The 21,401-nt window shown below is 49.7% G+C and overlaps 1 protein-coding gene across 3 annotated transcripts in view; it reads right to left on the reverse strand.

Annotated features, from left to right (window-relative positions):
- Positions 1 to 3,326: 3,326 nt before the first annotated feature.
- The window catches only part of SYNPO2L (synaptopodin 2 like), a 59,294-nt gene continuing 41,219 nt past the window's right edge, over positions 3,327 to 21,401 (reverse strand). For all 3 annotated transcript variants that reach the window (XM_034777523.1, XM_034777525.1, XM_034777524.1), the window contains one exon: positions 3,327 to 7,387. In XM_034777523.1, the coding sequence (XP_034633414.1) occupies positions 5,061 to 7,387 (2,327 nt within the window). In that variant the 3' untranslated portion in view covers positions 3,327 to 5,060. The remainder of the gene's footprint in view (positions 7,388 to 21,401) is intronic.

The following is a 21,401-nucleotide window of genomic DNA, read 5'->3' on the forward strand; positions in this document are numbered from 1 at the left end:
CACGGACCGGGTTGCAGGGGAGAGCTGCCCTTGTATCAGCACAAAGTGCTCTCGCTCCCGTTTTGCTACGCTGCATGGCAGAAACCGCTCCCAGTTGCAAAAGGGGAGGGCTGCACTTTGTGCTGATACACTTGCTCAGAATGCAGGGCGGATCCGGCTCCTCTACAGCTGCTCCGGAGTCCAGCCCGGGACTTTCCTGCAGCCCTCCCAGCCGCTCGCTCTGCTGTGCCGGGGGAGGGGGAAATCCCGGACATTGTGAGTGCTTTACAAATTCCCCCCCGGACGCTATTTTTAGCGCGAAAAGGAGGACATGTCCGGGGAAATCCGGACGAATGGTAACCCTACCTAAATAGCTTTCCTGTCTTGCAATCCCTGTAATTTTGTAACCTTCAAACATGCCAGAGAGAGAAGGGAAAACCATGGGGATCAAAAAAATGGACCCCTCACTAAGTGTCCAAATGCTCAGTGAGGGTTGGGCCTGTCTCTGCAGCATGGCGGCGAGCTAGAACTTTACACAGACTTTCTGCCTAAATAGGCGTCTTTAACAGCTGGTGAATTTTACAATTAAGGTAGGCTCCAGGCAGAAGACACAGGGGCTGGCCCTCTGAGGGGTCAGACACCAGTCTCCTGTGACAAACTCCACTGCGGAGAATGAGCCAACCCAGATTCGCCTAGGGCTGGTTAATGGGATGATTAGCTGGTCATTAATTTGTGAATGGAGCACTCCTAACCCTTGCAGACCCCAGTGTCCGGTTAGTAATTAACTACCACCCAACTACTCATCCCATTAACCATCCCCAGGCAGATCTGGGTTGGCTCATTCTCCTTAGCAAAGTTTGTCACAGGGAGGCTGGTGCCTGGCCCTTTAGAGGGCCCCCCATGTGACAGCAAGCTGCCCTGCTTTCGGCAAGTGGTCATGAGAGGGGTAACTGGCTACTCCAGAGTAGTTATGGGATGGAGCCATGAACCACTCCTCCCCACTTCCTGGGGGAGTTTTTTCCCTGCTCTGGTGTGAGGTAGTGAAATAACAGCAGTAAGTTCCCAGCTGCAGTCCTCGGAGGAGACTCACTTTAGTTGCACCGAATCCCACCTCATGCTAAAAATGCACCTCTTGTATTCTGTCCTGTGACACCCCTGGGTCTCTCCTGCATAGATGCTGGCAATAGAGGCAGAAGCCAGCAATGGTACAGGCAGGCACCGTGTAGACTTCTTCCCGGCCCCAGGTACAGCTCAGCTGATGGATGCATCTCAATCCTGACTCACACCTCATGTCTATTGCAGCCCTCGGTCTTGGCCTGCAGCTTCCCCTGCTGCTCCAATCCTGGTCCTTGCCTGAACACAGGTGGACAACGGTGGGGTCAGGATGTGACGTGAACTGATGTCAGCAAAACGCTAGGCTGAGACCCATCTGAGACTCCTCTAATTTGGTTCTGAATACGGATTTGACTCCAGGTTTCTAGGGGTGAAAGTCCTAATCCAATGCACAACCCCCACCCTCCCTGTTCTCACCTCTTACTCTCACATTAGTACATTGCTCCATATTAGGATTCCAGCTAGGTCAGATTAAATCACCATTAATCCCAGTTTCAGATACTCTTCCTGAGACCTTCATGTGCTGAACTAGAGCTCCCGACACAGTCCCTCCCTGAGAACACGCCCAGTCTCCTCTGGGTAATTCTCTGACAGCCAGTGGTATTAGAGCAACCACTTGCTTTTCTAATGTCTGTCTTCTCTAGGGAGTTAACTCAAGCTTTTCACAGCCCCAACCTCATGCCTGTCCACACACAAAACTCTAGCTGTTATCTGAGTTTAATGATGCTTCCCACCGGGGCTAATTAACTCATCATGGGTCTATAAACTAAAGCCCAGGTCAGGCTTTCACTTGGGCTGTTAACCCACGCACTTTGCAGTGTGGACCAAATCATTTGAGTGCTGATAGTCCTCCAGCACCTTCCCCCAATTCCTCCTGTGTGCCCAGAAGGAGAGACAAGTTCTCCTCAAATGCTCTAGGAAAGAATCACACAGCAGTTCAGGTTACTGCCGCACAGAAAGCCATGAGCTATGGCCCTTGAAGTCCTAACAACACACATGGGAGAGTGCAGGACCAGTGAGGACACTAACTCAGGTAGGGCCTCGCAGCATGGCTGCTCGCACCCAGCCAAGGCTAATATTGGGGGCTCTGACACTGGTGCAAATCACCTGAGCTGCACAATGGCTCATTAACGAAGGGCCCTTTGGGAAGTTCCCCTCAGCCCTGCTGGTGGCTGCTGGGCTGGTGAGTGAAGTCTGGAGAGGCTGCCACTGCCTCCAGTCCTGTTGCTTCTGCCTCAGAGCCCCCAGTGGAATGTGCACTACAAGCTCTGGGGCTGGGACACAGTGGCTCAGCTGGATTGGGGCAAATGTGAATGGAGCTGGCATGAGAATATGTTTATTTTATTTTGATTATGTTCCATCTATCCCAATGACAGAGCTGCCTCTCATTGTGTTAGGTTCCCCCACTCTCTCTGTCCCAGAAGACCATTGGGATGAGGTACCAGAAAGCTCTGGAACCACGTACCAACGGGGCATGCAGGAGCTCTAGTCTCTCACTGCAAAGGGACCTACATCATAGGGCCTGGCCACACTGGGCTTGAGACCACGTGTAGAAAGCGAGTTTGGGTTTGGTTTAAGTGCTGTTCCAGCCAAACTGTTTTCAGACCCAGTTTGGTCAGACAGTGGAGACAGGGCTGTTCTGTGCTCTCCTCTGAGCTCAATTCTCTGCCTGAACCGAACCCAGTTTTGCTGACCCAAAGCTTTAGATCAGTCTCCTTTAATCTCGAATCCGAATTCAAAGGAAGGAGCATGTCTGCTGACTTGGAGACAGCTCACAGCCTGGGCTAGGGGTTCATAGCTGCCTGGTCTACGCTTAACACATATGTTAACATAGCTGAGGCACTCAGCGGTGTGAAAAATCCAGACTCCTGAGCACCATAGCTATGGCAGCCTAACCTCTGGTAAAGATGGAAGAATGCTTCTGTCAACCTAGCTACCGTTGCTTGGGAGGTTCCTACAGCAATGGAAAACCCCCTTCCGCTGTGGTAGTCCGCATCTACTCAATGAGGTTACAGTGGCATGGCAACAGCACTGTAGCCAGGCCACTGTAGTGCAGTCATCAGGGCCGGCTCCAGGCACCAGCCTGGCAAGCAGGTGCTTGGGGTGGCCGCTCCGGAGAGGGGCAGCACGTCCAGATATTCGGCGGCAATTCGGCGGATGGTCCCTCACTCCCGCTGGGAGCAAAGGACCTTCTGCCGAATTGCCGCCGCAGATCGCGATCGCGGCTTTTTTTCTTTTTTTTTTTTTTTTTTTGGCTGCTTGGGGATGCCAAATCCCTGGAGCCGGCCCTGGCAGTCATGGCCCTAGTCTCAGAGTCTCAGTCCTTGGAGGTCACTGGAGGGGGGGGCTGTAAATTCAATGGTGGTGACCCACCCCTTTGGCATCAGCAGCGTGCATGTTTTCTCCTGTCTGCAGGATCAGGCTAGGGAAGCAGCTGCAACAAGAGGGAGGGGGCAAGGTTGAAGAGCAGGAAGGCAGACTGCAGGAAATGTGCAACCCAGAGCTCAGCACCACCCACCCATGGCTCTTGCTGATACCCTGCATGGCTGCCTGGGGGAGGGGAGTGCTCCCTTGTCACATGTCCTTGGTGTAGGGAAGAGTCCATGCACAGCTCTGGTGTCTGAGGCCATCCAGCCTGAAACCAAGCTATGAAAGGAATGACTAACCACCCAGTGCCAGCGGGGGAGAGCTGTGCAGGTGAGTGACTGATGCTTTCCAGGGGATTTTAGGCTATTCTGTAACTATCAAACCCTCCAGGGAAGCTCTGAGTTAATGAGACTTCTCATGCACTACTCTTCTTCTCCCCATTGCTTCTAGCTGGGCTGGGTCAGCCCACGTGAGGGGCCGACCTCCCTAGCTGAGCAAAGAGTCCTCAGGGAAACTTCACATTGCTCATCGCCTCCACTCCAGCAGCTAAAACTCCTGCCAGAGCAGAGACTGACCCAAAAATCTGTTTTGTGAATCTAAAGTTAGCCCCAACTCCATTACAAGCTAGCCCTGCACTCTCCCACAGAACCATCTCTCCCGCATACAGCATCTGAACTAAACAGTCAGTAGCTGGGCCTCGTTTTGCTCTTCTGGCTTCCCAGGAAACCCCTCCTTCCCTCTCACATTCCTCCAGACTTACCACAGGCCCACATCGACCTTTCAGCCCTCCAAGCTGCCCTCTGCTGCTTGGAGCCAGCTGGGATCACCTCCTTGGGTGAAGGGCTCCAGGAAGCTGGAATTCCCAGGGTGGGACCCCACTGGCTTCTCAAACACAATCCTGGCTGCTGGAAGACCATGAGCACTCCATGGCTGTCCTGAGCAGGGCGAGCAGAGGTGCTGTGAGTCTGAGTAGATGCCCACATCTCCTTCCAGTCCCAGTGTCCCCTAAAGCACCTGCTGCTCCCCTACAGAGAAAGGCCTGGGGAACACTGTCTCATTTCTCACTTCACTGGGGTGGGGTCAACCCTGGGTTCCAGTCATGTCTCCGCCACTCACTTCCCATGTGAGCCTGGGTGGGTCCCTTCTGCGCACAGTGCCTCGTTGTCCGCAGCGATGGGATGGCACCTGCCTTACTGGGGCACTGAAAGGGTTAACAGAGACTTGTTTCTAAAGCCCACTGGAGATGAAAAGTGCTACCTATCCCTTAGCATGACAGTCTGTCCCTCCCATTCCCCTGGCCCCAGAGACAGGGTTTCATTGCCATGCAGCTGTGGGCAGAAGCAGGCTGGAGACTATCGCCCTGTCTCTGTTTTCCTCCTGAGTCCTCTGGCTCTAGCCACAGCTGGGAAAGCTCATAGTGATGCTGCCAGGCTGAAAACAAAGGGGGACGGGGGCTTTGAAGGGAGTCCCCCCCCCTTTCTGCCTTTTGCTTCACACACCCCAATTTATTGAGCTCACTTTAAAGAAAACCCAAGGAAACTATCTTGGTCAGGCACCCAGCCGTGCCCATGGGGGGAGGGATAGAGGGGACAGCTACTGGTTCACTGGTGCCCAGAGCCTGGCCTCCACACATGCGCCTGCATCCCAGTTTTGGCTGCTGAGAACCTGGGTCTAGCTACCTGGAACCCGGAGGAGGAGGCTGGGCGTGGCGGAGTCCCTTGGCCTACCTGACTGAGCTCTGGGGAGCTTTGGTACAGGTTTGGGGCCTGGCTGGGACCGGCCTGGAAAGGGGCAGGGGTGGAGGGTGCGGAGGAGGTCAAGTCCGTCTTCCACACTGGCTCATCCAGTGTGGTGGCAGAACGGGGAGTGAGGACAGTGGGTGCCAGGCTGCTCAAAGTGGGCATGGGAGCAGGTGTGGAGAACCGCCGGATCTCATAGGTCCTGGCTGTTTTCACAGGCGCCTGCTTGGCTGGGGTGAAAGACAAGCTGGACTGCTGGGCTGGCTGGGGTGGAGGGTTCTGTGTGTCAGTGCTGGGGGGCTCCCCAAAACAGAACATGGCCGACTTTAGCTGGTAGGGTTGGTGGCGCATGAAATCAATGGCCTTGATCCCCGATTTCTGGCTGGGTGCCTTTTTCACTTTGCTCTCTGCTTTGCTAGCCTGAGACTTGCTTGCTGCTAGGGGATAGAAGGGGGAATGCAAGGGGTTGTAAGCTATTGGGGGTGGGGCACGGATGTTGGATGAATACTTCCATGATGATGGTAGAGAAGGGGTGGGTGAGGGGGCCCTGGGCTTGGAGCCTGGCCTCGGTGCTGCCTCCACCACAAACTTGTCCATGCGGCTCTGTCGCTTGGCGAAAAGTTCTGCCCCTTTGCCCTTCAGCTGTGGCATGTCATGGGCACCGTTTACTAGTCCGGCAGAGGCACCTTGCTGCTGAGGCTTAGGAGCCACTGGGGGAGGGGCCTTGAACTTGCGGCCTGAGGACTGCATGAAGTTGCAGGCCTCGGCTCCTAGGCTGAGAAAGTCCTCCTCAGGACCAGACTCAAAGCCCGCCCCTGGGTGGTCGCCTTTGGGTTTCTCATCCAGGTTCTGCACCAGAGACAGAAGCTCAGGGTTGGGTGAATTCTTCTTCTTCTCTTCTATGGTATTGAACATGGGCTTCTTGCTGCCCCGCCGGCGAGCCTCCTGCAAGATGCCAGTTCGGGGGGCTGGCACTGCGATCCGCTGCTCCCTGGATGTTAAGGGCTCAGAAGCAGGTCGTGGAGTAGCTGGGGAGACAACAGGATATGGCTGGCTTGGTAGCAGAGAGCTGCTCACCATGCTGGATTGCTGCGGCGCTGGGCTGATATACAAGGAGGAAGAAGATGTCCCTCGTGGTTGAGGTGTTGCTGTAGCCCCTGCTGGCTTAGAGGGAGTGGTTAGAATTATGGAAGCTGTGGAGGTCATGGGTGGGTTTGTGTGTGTCTTAGTCTCAGGAGCACTTCCGCCTGTGCCTGGCTGTGGTACCCCTGGTGGTGTTGGACTGCCTGGTGCTGGAATATACAGAGATGTTGAGGAGCTTGCTGGACCATTGTGTGCCATCACTGGTGCAGTGGGAGGTGGCACAGGAGTTCCTGGTGAGAAAGGTGGAGCAGCGGTGCTCTGCCCCCCTAGACTGCCACCACTTTTCTTGGGAGCCAAAGGCCTGAAGATGACGGAGGAAGTCACCGGACGCTGCCCTGAAAATCCAGGAGTGAAAGGCCGTGCAGATCTGTTGAAGAGGCCCTCTGTGCCTGGAGATGGCTGGGCACCTCCTCCAATGCTGCCCAGTGGAGACTGGACCTGAGCAGAGGTAGATGATGGCAGCTTGCTGGATAACTGTACTGCTTCCACATGGATACTCAGTGGGGCCGTGTTGGCCTTCTGTGGAGTAGGCACTTTTCCATTCATCATGCTCTGCTTTGGCACGACATCTGGCGATGGCTGATGGCTCTCAGGCTTCTGAGCTGGGGCTTTCTCCACCATATACTGACAAGACCTCTCCCTCTGCTGCTCAAATAACCGTGCTCCTCTGCCGGAGGTTTCACTCAGACCCTGCTGCGTCTGCCCCAGCTGCTGCTCAGATTCTGGCTTGGGCTTTTCAATGTCCAGGTAAGTGTTGTCCCAATCCGAGTGGTTGGTTAAGCTTCGGGCATCTGAGAAGCCTTCCTCATCAAATTCTGACTCACTGGTTGGGAAGACACCATCCTCCTCCTCGTAACAGCGGTCCTCGTCAACGCTCCCAAAACTGACCAGGGTATACTTCTTAGCTCTCTGCCTGCGCTTCTTGAACATCAGCACGCCCTTGGAGTGAGGGTTTGGCGCATCCGTCAGCAGGGACGCAATCGTCCTGCATTTGGTTTTGGCTTCTTTCACATTCTTCTCCTGTGTGCTCTCACTGCGGTGCAACTCTGCAAGGGAAAAAAGGAGGCAAGTTCAGGGCTCCATAGAGAACTGGACATACAAAGCTTTGGCAACAACTGGACTGAGTGTTTCTGGTGTCCATACAACGAGAGTCACTCCCACCTCACCCCGACCAGAACATTAGGAAAAAATGACATGAACATAATGAAAATTGCAGCCCTCTCTTTTTCCATGCACACACCGTGGGACGGGCTTCCCCACCTACTGCCAGGGACCCTCACCTTCCGGACAGCCAGCCTGTGGCAGAGGTCAGAGATGGCTCAGTCCCTGTTACCTGCTCAAACCCAGTGCTTTCTCTTAACAGAGATGGCCAAGGGTCTGACTGAATTTCCTGGGGGGTTGTTTTGTGGATATGTGTCCGCAGAAAATTGTTCCTGTTACTCATCAGGACATTTCAACCTGCACTTTGCAATTTGCACCAGGGTGGAGCAGCTTGTGGTCACCCCTGGGAAGCCCTGCTGGGAGGGCTGGCCAGAGACATGTCCCTCTCTTTTCAGAGCCCTGCTTCCTGGGAGAAGCGGGAACAAGCAGTCCCAGTGATCCCCAGAATGCAGCAACCACTAGGGTGAGCAGGCCCCGCCCAGGTGTGCAAGGGCAGGAAAGCGTCTTGCTCCCCCCTCCCTAGCCCCTTGTGGGGCTGCCTGTGAACTGGGCTGGACAGTGTCAGCACTGAGTGCTATCGTGATATTGTGAGCGCACCTTCACTGCCCCCTGAAAAGTGCGATAAGGACAGTACAAAACCTGCAGCCGTGAGAGCAATGTTTCACGCTCTCCCATAACCTCTTGCCTGTGCCCAGCCAGGACAGAGTCACTATGCACATGAGCAGGAATCCCAGCTGCCTGCCCTTCAGAACTGGTCAGCCAGGCCAGAAAGAATCCTTTTGCACAGGGTCTCCCATGGCCTTCGCTACTGGAAAAGCCAACACCTGTCGGGGCCTTGGCCGAAAAACACAGGCTAATCATTTTCCACCACCTCTGCCAGCCTGCTGACCAGCAAAGCCCATATGATGGGACAGTGTGTTCTCTGCCCAGTGTGCAAGGTGAGGGGGGAGCTCTGAAAGAGTCAAGGGTGAACCCAAGGGCAGCTGTGAGAAGAGAGTTCATAGGCACAACTAGAGACTTGGACTCTGAAATCTGAAAGAAAAAATAATCTCCAAGTGATTTCTCATTCCTTTTTCTTGCTCATGACCATTTCCACTGGGGGAAAAGACCTTTCCCTGCTTCTCATCTGCCCTGCATCCCTTTAACAGCAGCCTCTGTGCTTCGAACAGCACCAGGAGAGAGGACAAAGATGCTCTCAGTAAGCTTCCACTCACAGGTCAATAAACTGCACAGCACCTTCCCCTGTCCTTCGAGCCCCAGCATTCCTGCGGCAAAGACACAATACGCAGTCCTGCTAAGGCGACCCCCACTGGATCTAGTGGGGTGGGATAGGAGAGGCACTAATGTACTGCTGAGGAATGCTGCTAGTTCTCCCCAGGACCTGAACTGTGCAGCCTCACAGATCTCACCTGGGGCCACTTTACTCCAGGGCATTGTTGCAACAGGGAAGAACAGCTGTGGCCAAGTTAGCCCACAATGGGGGAGGGCAGCAGTGGGCACAGAGCTTGCCTAACCATGATACCAATGAGTCCTCTTGGGCCCTCTGTATCACCTCTGGGGCCGTAGTTTCCCTCTTCCCCTTCCCACCCTCAAGCAGCCCATCTGCAAAGGTCACAAAGCTGTAGCATGTGTCATTTGGTCCCTGAGGCTCCCAGTCACCCCATTCAGGAATATCATCCACTCCCACCTCAGGCTTCCAAAACAGGCTCTGGAATGTCAGAGGGGTTGTGATGCTAGGAAGCTTTCAATAAATTCAATGAAAGTCCCCTCACCAGGCTTTGCCTGGAGCCATTTCATAACAAACATCATGGCTCCAGGTTAGCTACAGCGAGGCAGCTCCAGACGGAGATCCAACAAGGAAAAGGTCAGCAGCTTCTCACTCCGTACACAAGAGCCAGCCCTCTCCCCTTGCACCTAGAGGGCTGGAAATAATGAGCAAAAATGCCAGTGTGCTAACAGCAAAAGAATGGGTGCCCCTTTTGCACTGGCATGCGCTGAGCTAGGAACCCCTCCCCCCACTCTTACAGAATGGGTCAGTTCAGCATCATTGACTCAAGACTCATAGTTCACATACTTTCACTGCGTCTTGGTGCTCCCCTGGCTTTGCCCTTCTGGAGTCAGCTGGGGGGAGTGGGGCCACAGGGCTACAGTCACAACTCAGTTTTCTCTCAAGCGCACAGTAGGGGAGAGCAGTGAGATTTCCCTCACAGAGCAGACCTCCACTGGCTAGTCTCAGTCACTCACCCTATCAAGGGAACCCTGCCTGGCTCAAGTTCTGGTTCCAAACCTGTTGAGGCTAAAAGCAGGGCCCAAGAGGTGAAGCCAGCCTCACTGTCCAGAGACATTCGCCCTGTGGGCTGTGAGGGGGGAGACTTCTGGCATTGGCAAGCCGTGGCTAAGGAACGGTGCCTTCAAATGCTAAGGTCTGTGCAGGCACAGGTGGCAGCAGAGCATCATGAAGGGTCTTAGCTCTGGAGTTTGGGGCTTGGAAACCCCTACTAGGAGAGACTTAAAAGCAACCAGGGTGTGATTCCACCAACACTGGGCCCTGCCTCAGTAACAATATCCAGATGCAGCTTCCCACCAGTCACAAGTTTGCCCCCAGCATCTTGCATCGTTCCAAGATTCCAGCCTCCTCAGCGTTCATTAGAACTAGACTCTCTGTGCTTTGAGGTTCCTTGGCCCTTTACAGATAATTGCTAAGCCCCTTCATGACACCCTGGCTTCCTGCCCATCCCCCAGTTCCTACTCCCCAGTTCACCAATAAAAAGCACTTTATTCTTTGCACTTTAAATCCTTCCCCACCCCCGGCACAATGTTCAAAGTATTCAAGTCACAAAGGCCAACAGCAATTTGAGACAAATGGGAGAGGAAAATGCTCTTCTGGCAACGAGTTAAAGTTTGGCTAGGAGAGCAGAGGAAGGAAGGAAGTCTGTACCTGCATAGGGCTGATCCAAGCTCTTGAAAGCAGCGTCCAGGCCTGGAGACTTGGGCATGTCACAAAGTCCATTTAACTCACAGCTCTCCATAGAGAGAGAGGCAGAGCAGCTCCCGGCTGGAGCAGAACCAAAACTCTCAAGCGTCCAAGCCCTTTGCTATCAGCTCCACAAGCCTTTTAAAGCCTCTTTTGTCTCTTAGGCATCTCTACCAAAAGCCATGAGGTCATTTTATTTTATTTTTATCCTCTGTGCTTCATCACCGGGCAGTGTGATGGACATTGTCACCTGTCACTTAAACACTCTCCCCCTCCGCTTTCCTCCCTCTGTAGTGTGGGTTTAAAAATAAGAAAATATGCTGGCTACCAGCAATCTTTGTTCAGTGCAAGCATCAGAGAATGAACAGTGTTTCTAGCCCCTCGTTGTGAAGCATTTAGAGCTAAAGTACTCATTTCTTTCCATACCCTTGGGTTGCTGCTGTCTCCTGTCCCACTGGGGAGAGCAGAAGAAATGCACACAAAAGGAGGGGGTCCATTCAGCACAAACACTTAGGGACCACGCAGTTCTCAGATCAAGACAAGGAGGAAGAGATATGGGGGGAAAGATTCTCTCTTCCTGTGTGTATCACTTTTATTCTATGTCCTAGGAGATCCAGTCCAGGACAGGGACTCAGGGCTGCATTGACAGAGGTGTGTCAGGGTTACTGAGTGCCTGTATGTTCATGGTTGAGTTGAGTATGGGAGACCCACAACTGGACTGCAGATGATGTTACCTACAGGGCTAAGGTGTGTTGGCACATCCATATGAAGGGCCAAGGAATGGTACTAGAAGGTAGGCACTGGATGCAAAGACTGTGATGTATTGGCAGAGCTGTGTGGACGCCCAGCACTGGAGAGAGGAGGGGGGAGGCGAGACAGAATTGTGTTAGAATGATGTGAGGACCTGGGAATGAGTGGTGATGGTGGGGCAGGGAGTGATTTGCAGGGCAGAGCTGGAGTTTGTTTTCAAACTGTGGTGGAGGCTTGCACAGCACCTCTCTACACTGTGTCTAGCTGGGTTTGTACCAACAGCTCGTCTTCTCTGTGATCAATAAAGTCACTCTCAATTAAACCCCCCAACTTTTAAAAAGTGGCCTTACCAGGTGATTCTCCCTTTGCAGCAGTCAGAGATTTAGAAACACAGTTCCCCATGAGTCAGGCAACTCCTCTCCAGGGTTAGCATATTTAGAGTAGAGGCTGGTCAATGATGATCTGACAGTGCCCCTGAAATCCAATAGTCACTGCCTTACTGCAGTGAATGGGAGCTCAGCAGGTAATATCCCTGAAGAACAGATCTGCTCTCACACACATGAGCTCTCAGAGAGTCATAAAACAAAAGAGTTTAATCATCTTCCATTATGAATATTTATACATTCAGGAATAAAATACCTTAGGGAAAAGTCCTATAGAATCTAGTAGAACATGGTAACCTTTTAAAATGATTTTAAACTAACCTATGGGTGTCTATAGCAGGAATATCACTCTCTAATAACAAGCAGTTTAAAAATTCAAACAAGCAGTTTAAAAATTCTACAGGAAGGATATAATTCCACTAATTTCTATAGGTATTGAGGGTAATTTCTATAGAAACCTTTTAGTTAATTTCTATAGAATGCTGATTTGTCCCTATTGCATTCTGTAGAAATAATCCATAAAGAGTAATTTATGCAATTAGGCACTGATCCTAGAAAAACTCATGCATAGGCTTATCTTTACTGCCATGAAATGAGTGGAACTACTTACTGTAGGAAAGTTAAGCATATGCAGAAATTATTGCAGGATCAGGACTTAAGACAAGAACAAAAACAAGTGAATACACAAATTTGCTGAGCCACTCACATACCTAATACTGTGGGCTCATTTGTTTGCTACAGAACAATTAGACTTAGTGGGAGCTTTTATTAATAAAGACCCAAGCCCTAAGAAGCATTATGAAGCAATCTCCATAAAAGAAGGAATGTAACTGCTAAGATCATAAATGGGAATCTATTCCTATGTGATTAAATAATTATGGAATGCTGCTCTTTCAAATGGTGTCACCTGGAATTCTATTTTTCCAGCTATTTCTGTTCCAGAAGGTCATTTTTCCATAGCTGATGTTGCAGATCACTCACTCAGTCAGTCATTAGAGGTTATGGAAACTTCATGTTCTTTAGATTTGAGGTCCTTTCAAAATAAGATCTTGAATAGGTTCCACTGGATTCCAAGGCATTTCCTTATTCAGAGCCAGCTTATCAACCCACAACTAGTGTTGGAGTTGCAAACAATAAGTTTATAAATAATTAATATATTATTTTCTTTAAATTAATGGCATAACTCTTGGAACAAAAAAAGCCCTTTCCTCAGTCCTAGGAATTGGAATACAACCATTACCTCTGAAAGGTGGTTTACTGATGTAAGCTCCCATTCAGCATTTAAACACATGTTTAACTTTATGCTTGTGCTTAGGTCCATCCCTATTCAGAAAAGCACTTACTCCTACTGAAGTCATACTTAAGTACATATTTAAAATTCAGTCTATACTTAAGTATTTTGCTGAATCAGGTCCTTAATTCTCTCAGGGGCCAAGATTTTCTAAAGTGACTAGTGATTTTTGGGAGCCTAATTTGAAACACCACTTTAAAGGGTCTTGATTTTCAGGGACAAGGTGCTCAGCCTTATCTGCAAATCAGCCTTCTTTAAAGTATAGCCCAAATTACTACTTACTTTGGAAACTCTTGGCTATGAAGACTTAAGATATGGCTGACCTTCTGCTGCGCTAATAGTTAAGAGTTTTACCAAGGAGAGAGGGAGCGGAGGCATCTCCACTTTTCGCAAAGTCATGTGAGCCTTGCTGTTTCCTCCTGGAGCCCTGAACAATCTGAGGGAGAGGCTGTTCCCTCAGGCAAGTTCCCTTCCATCAGAAAGTGCTCATCTGATGTACTCGGGAAAACTGCATGCAGGAGCGCCGCCAGCTTTTTTGCCGCCCTAGGTGGCGGAAGGTCCCACCCCGAAATGCCGCCCCTGACAGAGGTGGCAGAAGGTCCCACCCCCGAAATGCCGCCCCTGACAGAGGCGGCGGAAGGTACTGCCCCCGAAATACCGACGATGACCGGGGCAGCCGAAGCTCCGGCCGCCACGGTCACCGCCCCCCAAATGTTAGTATCCTAGATGACCGCCTAGGTCGCCTAATGGGTTGCGCCGGCCCTGACTGCATGTGTAGCCAGTGTTGCCTCCCTAATACCTCACGCTCAGTATCACCTGTGTAGCATTTTGGGACAAGGCTACAATTGGGGAAACTTTCTTCTTGCAAAGTTCATAGCTGCTTTGGCTCACTGCAGCAGCACAAAGCAGCCAGGGCATACCAGTGAGTCTGGCTTTTGCATTTTTTGTGATAGCACTGCATCATTGACTTATATTCTCATTGTTTGCAGTGTTGTTAGAGCCATGGCCCCAGGATATTAGAGAGACAAGGTGGGTGAGGGTAGTGATCAATGGCTCGAAGTCTAGTTGGCAGCCATTATCAAGCGGAGTGCCCCTGGGGTCGGTCTTGGGGCCGGTTTTGTTCAACGTCTTCATTAATGTTCTGGATGATGGGATGGATTGCACCCTCAGCAAGTTCGCAGATGACACTAAGCTGGGGGAAGAAGTAGATATGCTGGAGGGTTGGGATAGAGTCCAGAGTGACCTAGACAAATTAGAGGATTGGGCCAAAAGAAATCTGATGAGGTTCAACAAGAACAAGTGCAGAGTCCTGCACTTAGCACGGAGGAATCCCATGCACCACTACAGGCTGGGGACTGACTGACTAAGCGGCAATCCTGCAGAAAAGGACCTGGGGATTACAGTGGATGAGAAGCTGGATATGAATCAACAGTGTGCCCTTATTGCCAAGAAGGCTAATGGCATATTGGGCTGCATTAGTAGGAGCATTGCCAGCAGATCAAGGGAAGTGATTATTCCCCTCTATTCGGCACTAGTGAGGCCACATCTGGAGTATTATATCCAGTTTTGGGGCCCCCACTACAGAAAGGATGTGGATAAATTGGAGAGAGTCCAGCGGAGGGCAACAAAAATAATCAGGGGGCTGGGGCATATGAAGAGAGGCTGAGGGAACTGGACTTATTTAGTCTCAGAAAAGAAGAATGATGGGGGATTTGATAGCAGCCTTCAACCACCTGAAGAGGGGTTCCAAAGAGGATGGAGCTAGGCTGTTCTCAGTGGTGGCAGATGACAGAACAAGGAGTAATGGTCTCACATTACAGTGGGGGAGGTTTAGGTTGGATATTAGGAAACACTATTTCACTAGGAGGGTGGTGAAGCACTGGAATGGGTTACCTAGGGGAGGTGGTGGAATCTCCATCCTGAAAGGTTTTTAAGGCCAGGCTTGACAAAGCCCTGGCTGGGATGATTTACTTAGTGTTGGTCCTGCTTTGAGCAGGGGGTTGGACTAGATGACCTCCTGAGGTCTCTTCTAACCCTAATCTCCTATGATTCTATGAATATCTCTCATTGGACCAACTTCTGTTGGTGAAAGAGACAAGCTTTCAAGCTACACGAAGCTGAAGGTCTGAAGAAGAGCTCTATGTAGCTCAAAAGCTTGTCTCTTTCACCAACAGAAGTTGGTCCAGTTAAAGATATTACCTCACCCACCTTGTCTGTCTCATATTCTGGGTGTCATTCATTGTAACCCTCAGCACTTACTCTATGGTACTATAGCCAGCTATACCTACTGTCTGTATCTGTGCATTTGATTAGTCCTGAATTTCTTTGCATTTGTCTTTGTCATTTGATTGACTTTAGCCCATTTCTCCCATCTGTCAAGCTTCTACTACATTTAAATAGCCCATCCTCTGGAGAACCAACTGTACAACTCCTTCCCTTCTTTATATCAGCTGCATATTGCTAAATGCACCATAATCTCCACTCCATCCTCTAAGCCATTCATTAAAATGAGTATTAGTGTTATTGACTGTCCTTATTTGTTAACCACAGTGAGCTCAGGACTTCAAAAGAAACAAATAAAACTAGTCCCTGCCCTGAGGAAATTGAAATGTCCACACTGGAGTTGAAGGTGTAATTTCCAGCATGGGTAGACGTACCTGCGCTGGCTCTGATCGAGCTACTGCGCTAAAAATAGCAGCATAGCTGCTATTGCATAGGCGGCATGAGGAGCCAGCCTCCCCAAGTACAATCCCTTCTGAAACCCTAGGTACTTACTAAGGGTGGCTAGCCTGTCCTGCTGCCTCTGCAGACATGGCTAACCTGCTACTTTTAGCTCGCTAGCTTGATCAGAGCTAGCATGGGTATGTCTATATGAGTTGTAAATTACACCTCCAGCTCCACCATAGACTGACCTACATAGGGCAAGACATGCTGGGAGAAGAGGGGAAGTGCTGACTTAAAGTTCTGTTCGTTTGTTTTAAATCCTCCTCTCTTCTGCAGTCACATAACATGGAGGTGGAGAGGGCAGCATGTGATTGATATAGATTAGTGTTTGCTGGCCACAAGGGAGACAAGGCAGAAGTAGTACTATTGGACCCAGAATGGACACTGGCAGAACTCCAGTCAAAACCTCCTCCCAGTGAGACATCATGAACCATTAATAACTATTCTCTCTATTCTATTCTTAGTCAATTGTGTAGCATCGTACAGTGGTTCCACCTAATCCGTATGGCTTTCATTGCCTTATGGGAATATCATGTGGAACCATATCAAGTATCTTACTAAAGTCAGCGTGTACTATGTGCACTGTATTTCCTTCAGTGACTAAGCCTGTTATCTTGTCACTTGGCTGTCTGATCTCTTTGGTTGTGATTAATCTATGTTGTTCATTATTTATCACCTTATTTTCTGCTGGTGCTTTCAAACTGACTGCCACAGTAACTTTGTTGGAGCTAAACATACTGCTCTGTAATTCTCTGCATCTCCATGCCTCTTTCTTAAATATAGGCACTATGTTTGCTCTCTTCCTCATAGACCTCTCCTGTCCTCCAGGAGCTCTCAGAAATAATGTCTGACACATCTTCCGCTAGTTCCTCAGGTTAAACCTCGAGGGTTAATGTGACCAAGCCCTGCTTTTTTCAATATACTCAATGTAACAAGTTATTCGTAATCTGCTTGCCCCGATCCCGTCTTGTGAATGCTCCCATTCCTTGTTCATTGAGGGCCAGATCCTGTGCTGATGTAAGTCAGTGTAACTCCATCTACTTCCATGGAACTATGCCGATTACACTAGGGGAGGACCTGGCCTTACTTATTCTCCTGTTACTATTATCAGTTTTAAAGGAGACTAAAGCAAAGTAGCTGTCAGCATATCAGCTTTCTCTTTGCCATCTGTTAGCTGCTCCCCTTCCCTGTTGAGCAGCAGCCCTCCCCTCCCCCATCATCCTCATACTTCCAGTGGATTTGTATAAACCTTCTGCTGGTTCCTGTTTATGGCCTTTGCTAACAGCACCTCAGTTTGGACCATCTCTTTGACTTTGTTCCTATACTTCCTTATTATTGCCCTATAACTTTCCCTTTCCACATCCCTTTCAGCCCTGATGAGACAACATGGGTCATTGATTGGGATTCCTATTTTCCATTTGCAGTGGGATTGCTTTCAACTGGGCCTTGGAGACCCTGGAGCCAAGAAACTATTCACTGTGAGGAGAAGGACTCAGAGGTGTATGTATGTGTTTATTTTAAGGTAATTATTGTTCCTGTCAACTTAAGACCTGAGCACATTACATAGTTACGAATAGATCACAGAATGTTGCCAGTAACTGGCAACAAGTCAGTTTAATCACACTCATCTCCACCATGCCACCCTTCAACCATCAGCTAACCACATCCTCCCTTTGATACGTGTCTCAATCAGGGACTTGCTAAATTAATTATATTCACTTGGCAATAATGCCCTGAAAACCACCACAGCTGAGTGCTGCAAGGACCATGGGCTTGATCCTGAAGCAGTGAAGTCAGTGAAAGTTCTGCCATTGACTTCATAAGCATAAGATGAGTCAGCATGTGAGTAACTGAGTTCCAGAGACAAAGTCCCTCCACTGACTGGGTCCTACCTCCACACCAGGATTTCAACCCAGGGGACTAGGCATCAGGAACCCCTTGCCCAATCATAAATAGCACAATGGAGCATGGGAAGAAAAATGGTTCTCAAGAGTTGGGTCTCCAATAGCTTGAGTTGCACATGGAAGAGAATGGGAAGCTATTGCAAAGCACAGAGCTCTGCTATGATGAGATTACCTCAGTGGTCGCTGTGGAGTGAGTGGTGGTATCCTGCACTGGGTGAAGTTTCTGAGTAATCTTTAAGGGTGATCCTAATTAGAGTGTGTTAGAGTACCCCAGCCTGGAGGTGACAAAGGCATGGAGAACTGTAGCAATGCCTAAACCAAGTGATGATGAAGAAAGGCACTTTAGGCCATCATTACAATCTGGGAGTTCAGAAGCAGTGGTGGATCCAATAAGACGCCTAGAGTCTGAACCACTAAGACTAAGGGTGAGCATATCCCCTCAGTAAAGTGATCAGATACAGCCCCCAACAACTCAAGAGGCTCACAGTGCTTTCACCTCCATAAGAACATCATCTTAAGTCAGCTCACTCACATCCAGATCTCTATCTTAGGTGACGATGGGAAAACATGTGGGATATGTGTCAGATGCAGAGCAGAATATCATCAACATACTGATAGTGTGGCAGGCCAAATCACCTTCTACCTCCTCATAAGAGCTGCACATACATGTTGAAAAAGAAGGATGCCAAGAGGGAAATGTGTAGGATCTCACAGGTCAGAGCCCCAGAGCCAGATAGAGTGACCCCTTCCATTCCTGCCAGTTTTCCAGGACTTGGAAAGTCAACAAAAGCTCATGAGCAAAGTCTGCAAAGCAGCTAATGAAATCAACCTGGACACCAGTGGCGGATTAACAAATTTGCCACTCCTAGGCCCTCAAAAAATTGCACCCCCCACCCAAGCTCACCTCTGCTCCCCCGCGGCAAGCCTGGGAGGGAAGGAGGCGGGAGAAGGGGAGTTGTGGCGCGCTCGGGGGATGGTGGAGGTGGAGTGGAGGTGAGCTGGGGCAGGGAGAGGTTCCCTGCCCCCCCCCAAGAGTTAATCCCCGTGCCCACCGACCACAGCTCACCTCCGCTATCCCCCAAGCATGCCACTACTCGCTTCTCCTCCCTCCCTCCCAGCGCTTTCGCGCGGCAAGCCTGGGAGGGAGGGGGGAGAAGGGGAGTTGCGACACGCTCAGGGGATGGCGGTGGTGGAGCAGAAGTGAGCTGGGGTGGGGAGCGGTTCCCAGCCCCCCGGGTTACTCCCCGCACCTGTGGGCCCCAGCTCACCTCTGCTCCACCTCCTCCGAGCGCGCTGCTACTCACTTCTCCCTCCCTGCCTCCCAGCGCTTTCGCGTGGCAAGCCTGGGAGGGAGGTGGAAGGAGGAAAGTGCGGTGCACCTGGGGGAGGAGGCGGGCTGGGGATTTGGGGAAGGGGCGGAGTTGGAGAGGAGGCGCGAGCAAATTTGCCGCCCCTGCAAATTTGCCGCCCTAGGCCTAGGCCTTGTTGGCCTAGGCAATAATACGTCGTTGCTGGACATATAACCTCTTCCCAGGGTCAGAAAATGATAATCAGCCCAGACATAAGTGCACTCTCTGTGCCATCCTCAAGCCTAGACTCTGACTGATAGAAATCCACACATAGCTGTAATCATCTCACTGACATCTTCTCAATAGCCTCCTTCTAAAACATGGAGAGCCAATACAAGGTGAAAACTGATGGCTAATATTAAGGGATGGTTTCTTACCCACAGCTTGCTTACAGGTGGTAGTTAGGGATCGTGACTTGCCAAAGGGAACAGGAACAATCCCCCTGGAAGCATGGGCCCTAATGAGGTTGGGCACCCACGCCATGATTAAATCATAGGGGTGGTTGGTTTTCTCTTAGTAGTGGCCATCTGCACGCTGACCAACATGAGCTGAAGGTCACTGCTCATCATTGCTCCCCATGGCAGGGAACAGACCTCAGGTGAGATCCACAGGACAGGGATTGGAACCATAGCTGGTTAACACCTTCCACCTCCAAACTGCGCCCATTAGTCTTCCAGACCCCCAGTGAGTAGCAGCACTTCTCAGTCTTATTAGTGACCATATAACTGAGATCATCTAAGAATCATGGCTGCCAAAGCTGGGGGGTCAAGTAGCGAAGCACAGACCATGGTGCAAAAGATCCAGAGTTCAAAGTGCTGATCAGATGGTCAATATTCGTCATGACCCGCACTGCCTACACTCCAGCAGCAGTCAGATAGCACCTTTACTAGGCTCACCCTCACTGCATCCAGAGGGAATTTTACACACTCTCCACGGTATAACATATTTATTTATAAGCATCTCCTGACTGGTGTGGCCTGTACATCAGAACGATGGCTTAAAATAAAAGGGTTTTCTTTTCCAGTGCAGGATGCTGTAATTCTAGTGCATCCACTTAGGCAGCTGGGCCCATGTCTAGCAGAGGAGGAAATTCTCTCCCCCCCCGCCCCTTCCTCCGCACCATATATAGAAAGACTCGAGTTCTAGGGGCTAAAAATAGTCCAGCAGATAAGTTTAAAATGAGATAGTTTGAAGCACTTCTGTACTGACTTAAATTCCTACCACAAGATAACAAGCTGGGACCAGAGCCCTGAACTGGTTTATCTGTCTTCTGCCTGGGGTTGGCACCTCTGTAAGGAAGGGTGGGAAAGTCTGAACTTGTTCCACATCTGAGTCCATCTATACTGTTGCTGAAAATAAAAAAAACCTCTTCTGATGAGATGACTGAGAGGAACCAAACCTGGTGAAAAATGGATTTCAGAACAGAATAGAATGGTGCAGAGGTTTCCTGTGGTCTGGGGACACCATATGGACCTACCATTAGAGCTGGGTGAATAATAAATTTTTCAGTTTGCTAGCAATTCTGAAAAAATAGAAAAAATATTAATTTACGCTTAAATTGAAAACGTTTTTCAAATTTTTCAGTGCATCAGAAAGTTGATTTTTTTTCCATTTTCAGCATTTTTAATTATTTAACTAAATTTAAAAAAAAGGAAATTTCAAAAGAGAAAGTCATTTTCAATTGAAAAATTGTCAAACATTTATTTAGAAAATATTAATGTTTTGGGATTTTTTTCCAGATTTTTTTCTCTAAAATGAACAATTTGGCAAAATGACACATACTTGAAACATTTTGGTGTCGCTGAATCTGCATTTTTTTTGTCAAAATATTTTTAGTTGAAAAATTTCAGTTCTGCCTATCAGACAGCTTTGGAGAGCCATGGAACCTTATAGACTGCTAGTGCAAGCAGCTGTTATCCTGTTCCTGTTCTCTGCTCCCTATAGCCCTCCCTTGCTTCTTAGTCCCCCTTGATCCCCTGACTCTGCTATCACTGCAATGCATCCATTGCCCAACCTTACTCTCCCTATTGACTGTGCTTCTCACCACATAACAGGCCTGTGTGACGTTGCAGTCTATATGTTTTATGGAAATATGTTTATAAGTGTGAATATGATGTAACTGTAATATACTTAGTGTTTTTGTTGTGTGGTGAGTATTTGCTTCAGGTTGGGGGCTGTCTGTAAGCAAGGACTGGCTTACACTAACCCAGGAACCTATCCTTGCAACAAAGCCTGTTGCCAACTCTGTCCACATATCTATTCAAGGGACACCATCATAGGACCTAATCACATCAGCCACACCATCAGAGACTCGTTCACCTGCACATCTACCAATGTGATATATGCCATAATGTGCCAACAATATCCCTCTGCCATGTACATTGGCCAAACCAGACAGTCTCTACGCAAAAGAATAAATGGACATAAATCAGACGTCAAGAATTATAACATTCAAAAACCAGTTGGAGAACACTTCAACCTCCCTGGTCACTCGATTACAGACCTAAAAGTTGCAATACTCCAA

Source organism: Trachemys scripta, chromosome 7 (assembly GCF_013100865.1).
Source record: "Trachemys scripta elegans isolate TJP31775 chromosome 7, CAS_Tse_1.0, whole genome shotgun sequence".
NCBI lineage: Eukaryota > Metazoa > Chordata > Testudines > Emydidae > Trachemys > Trachemys scripta.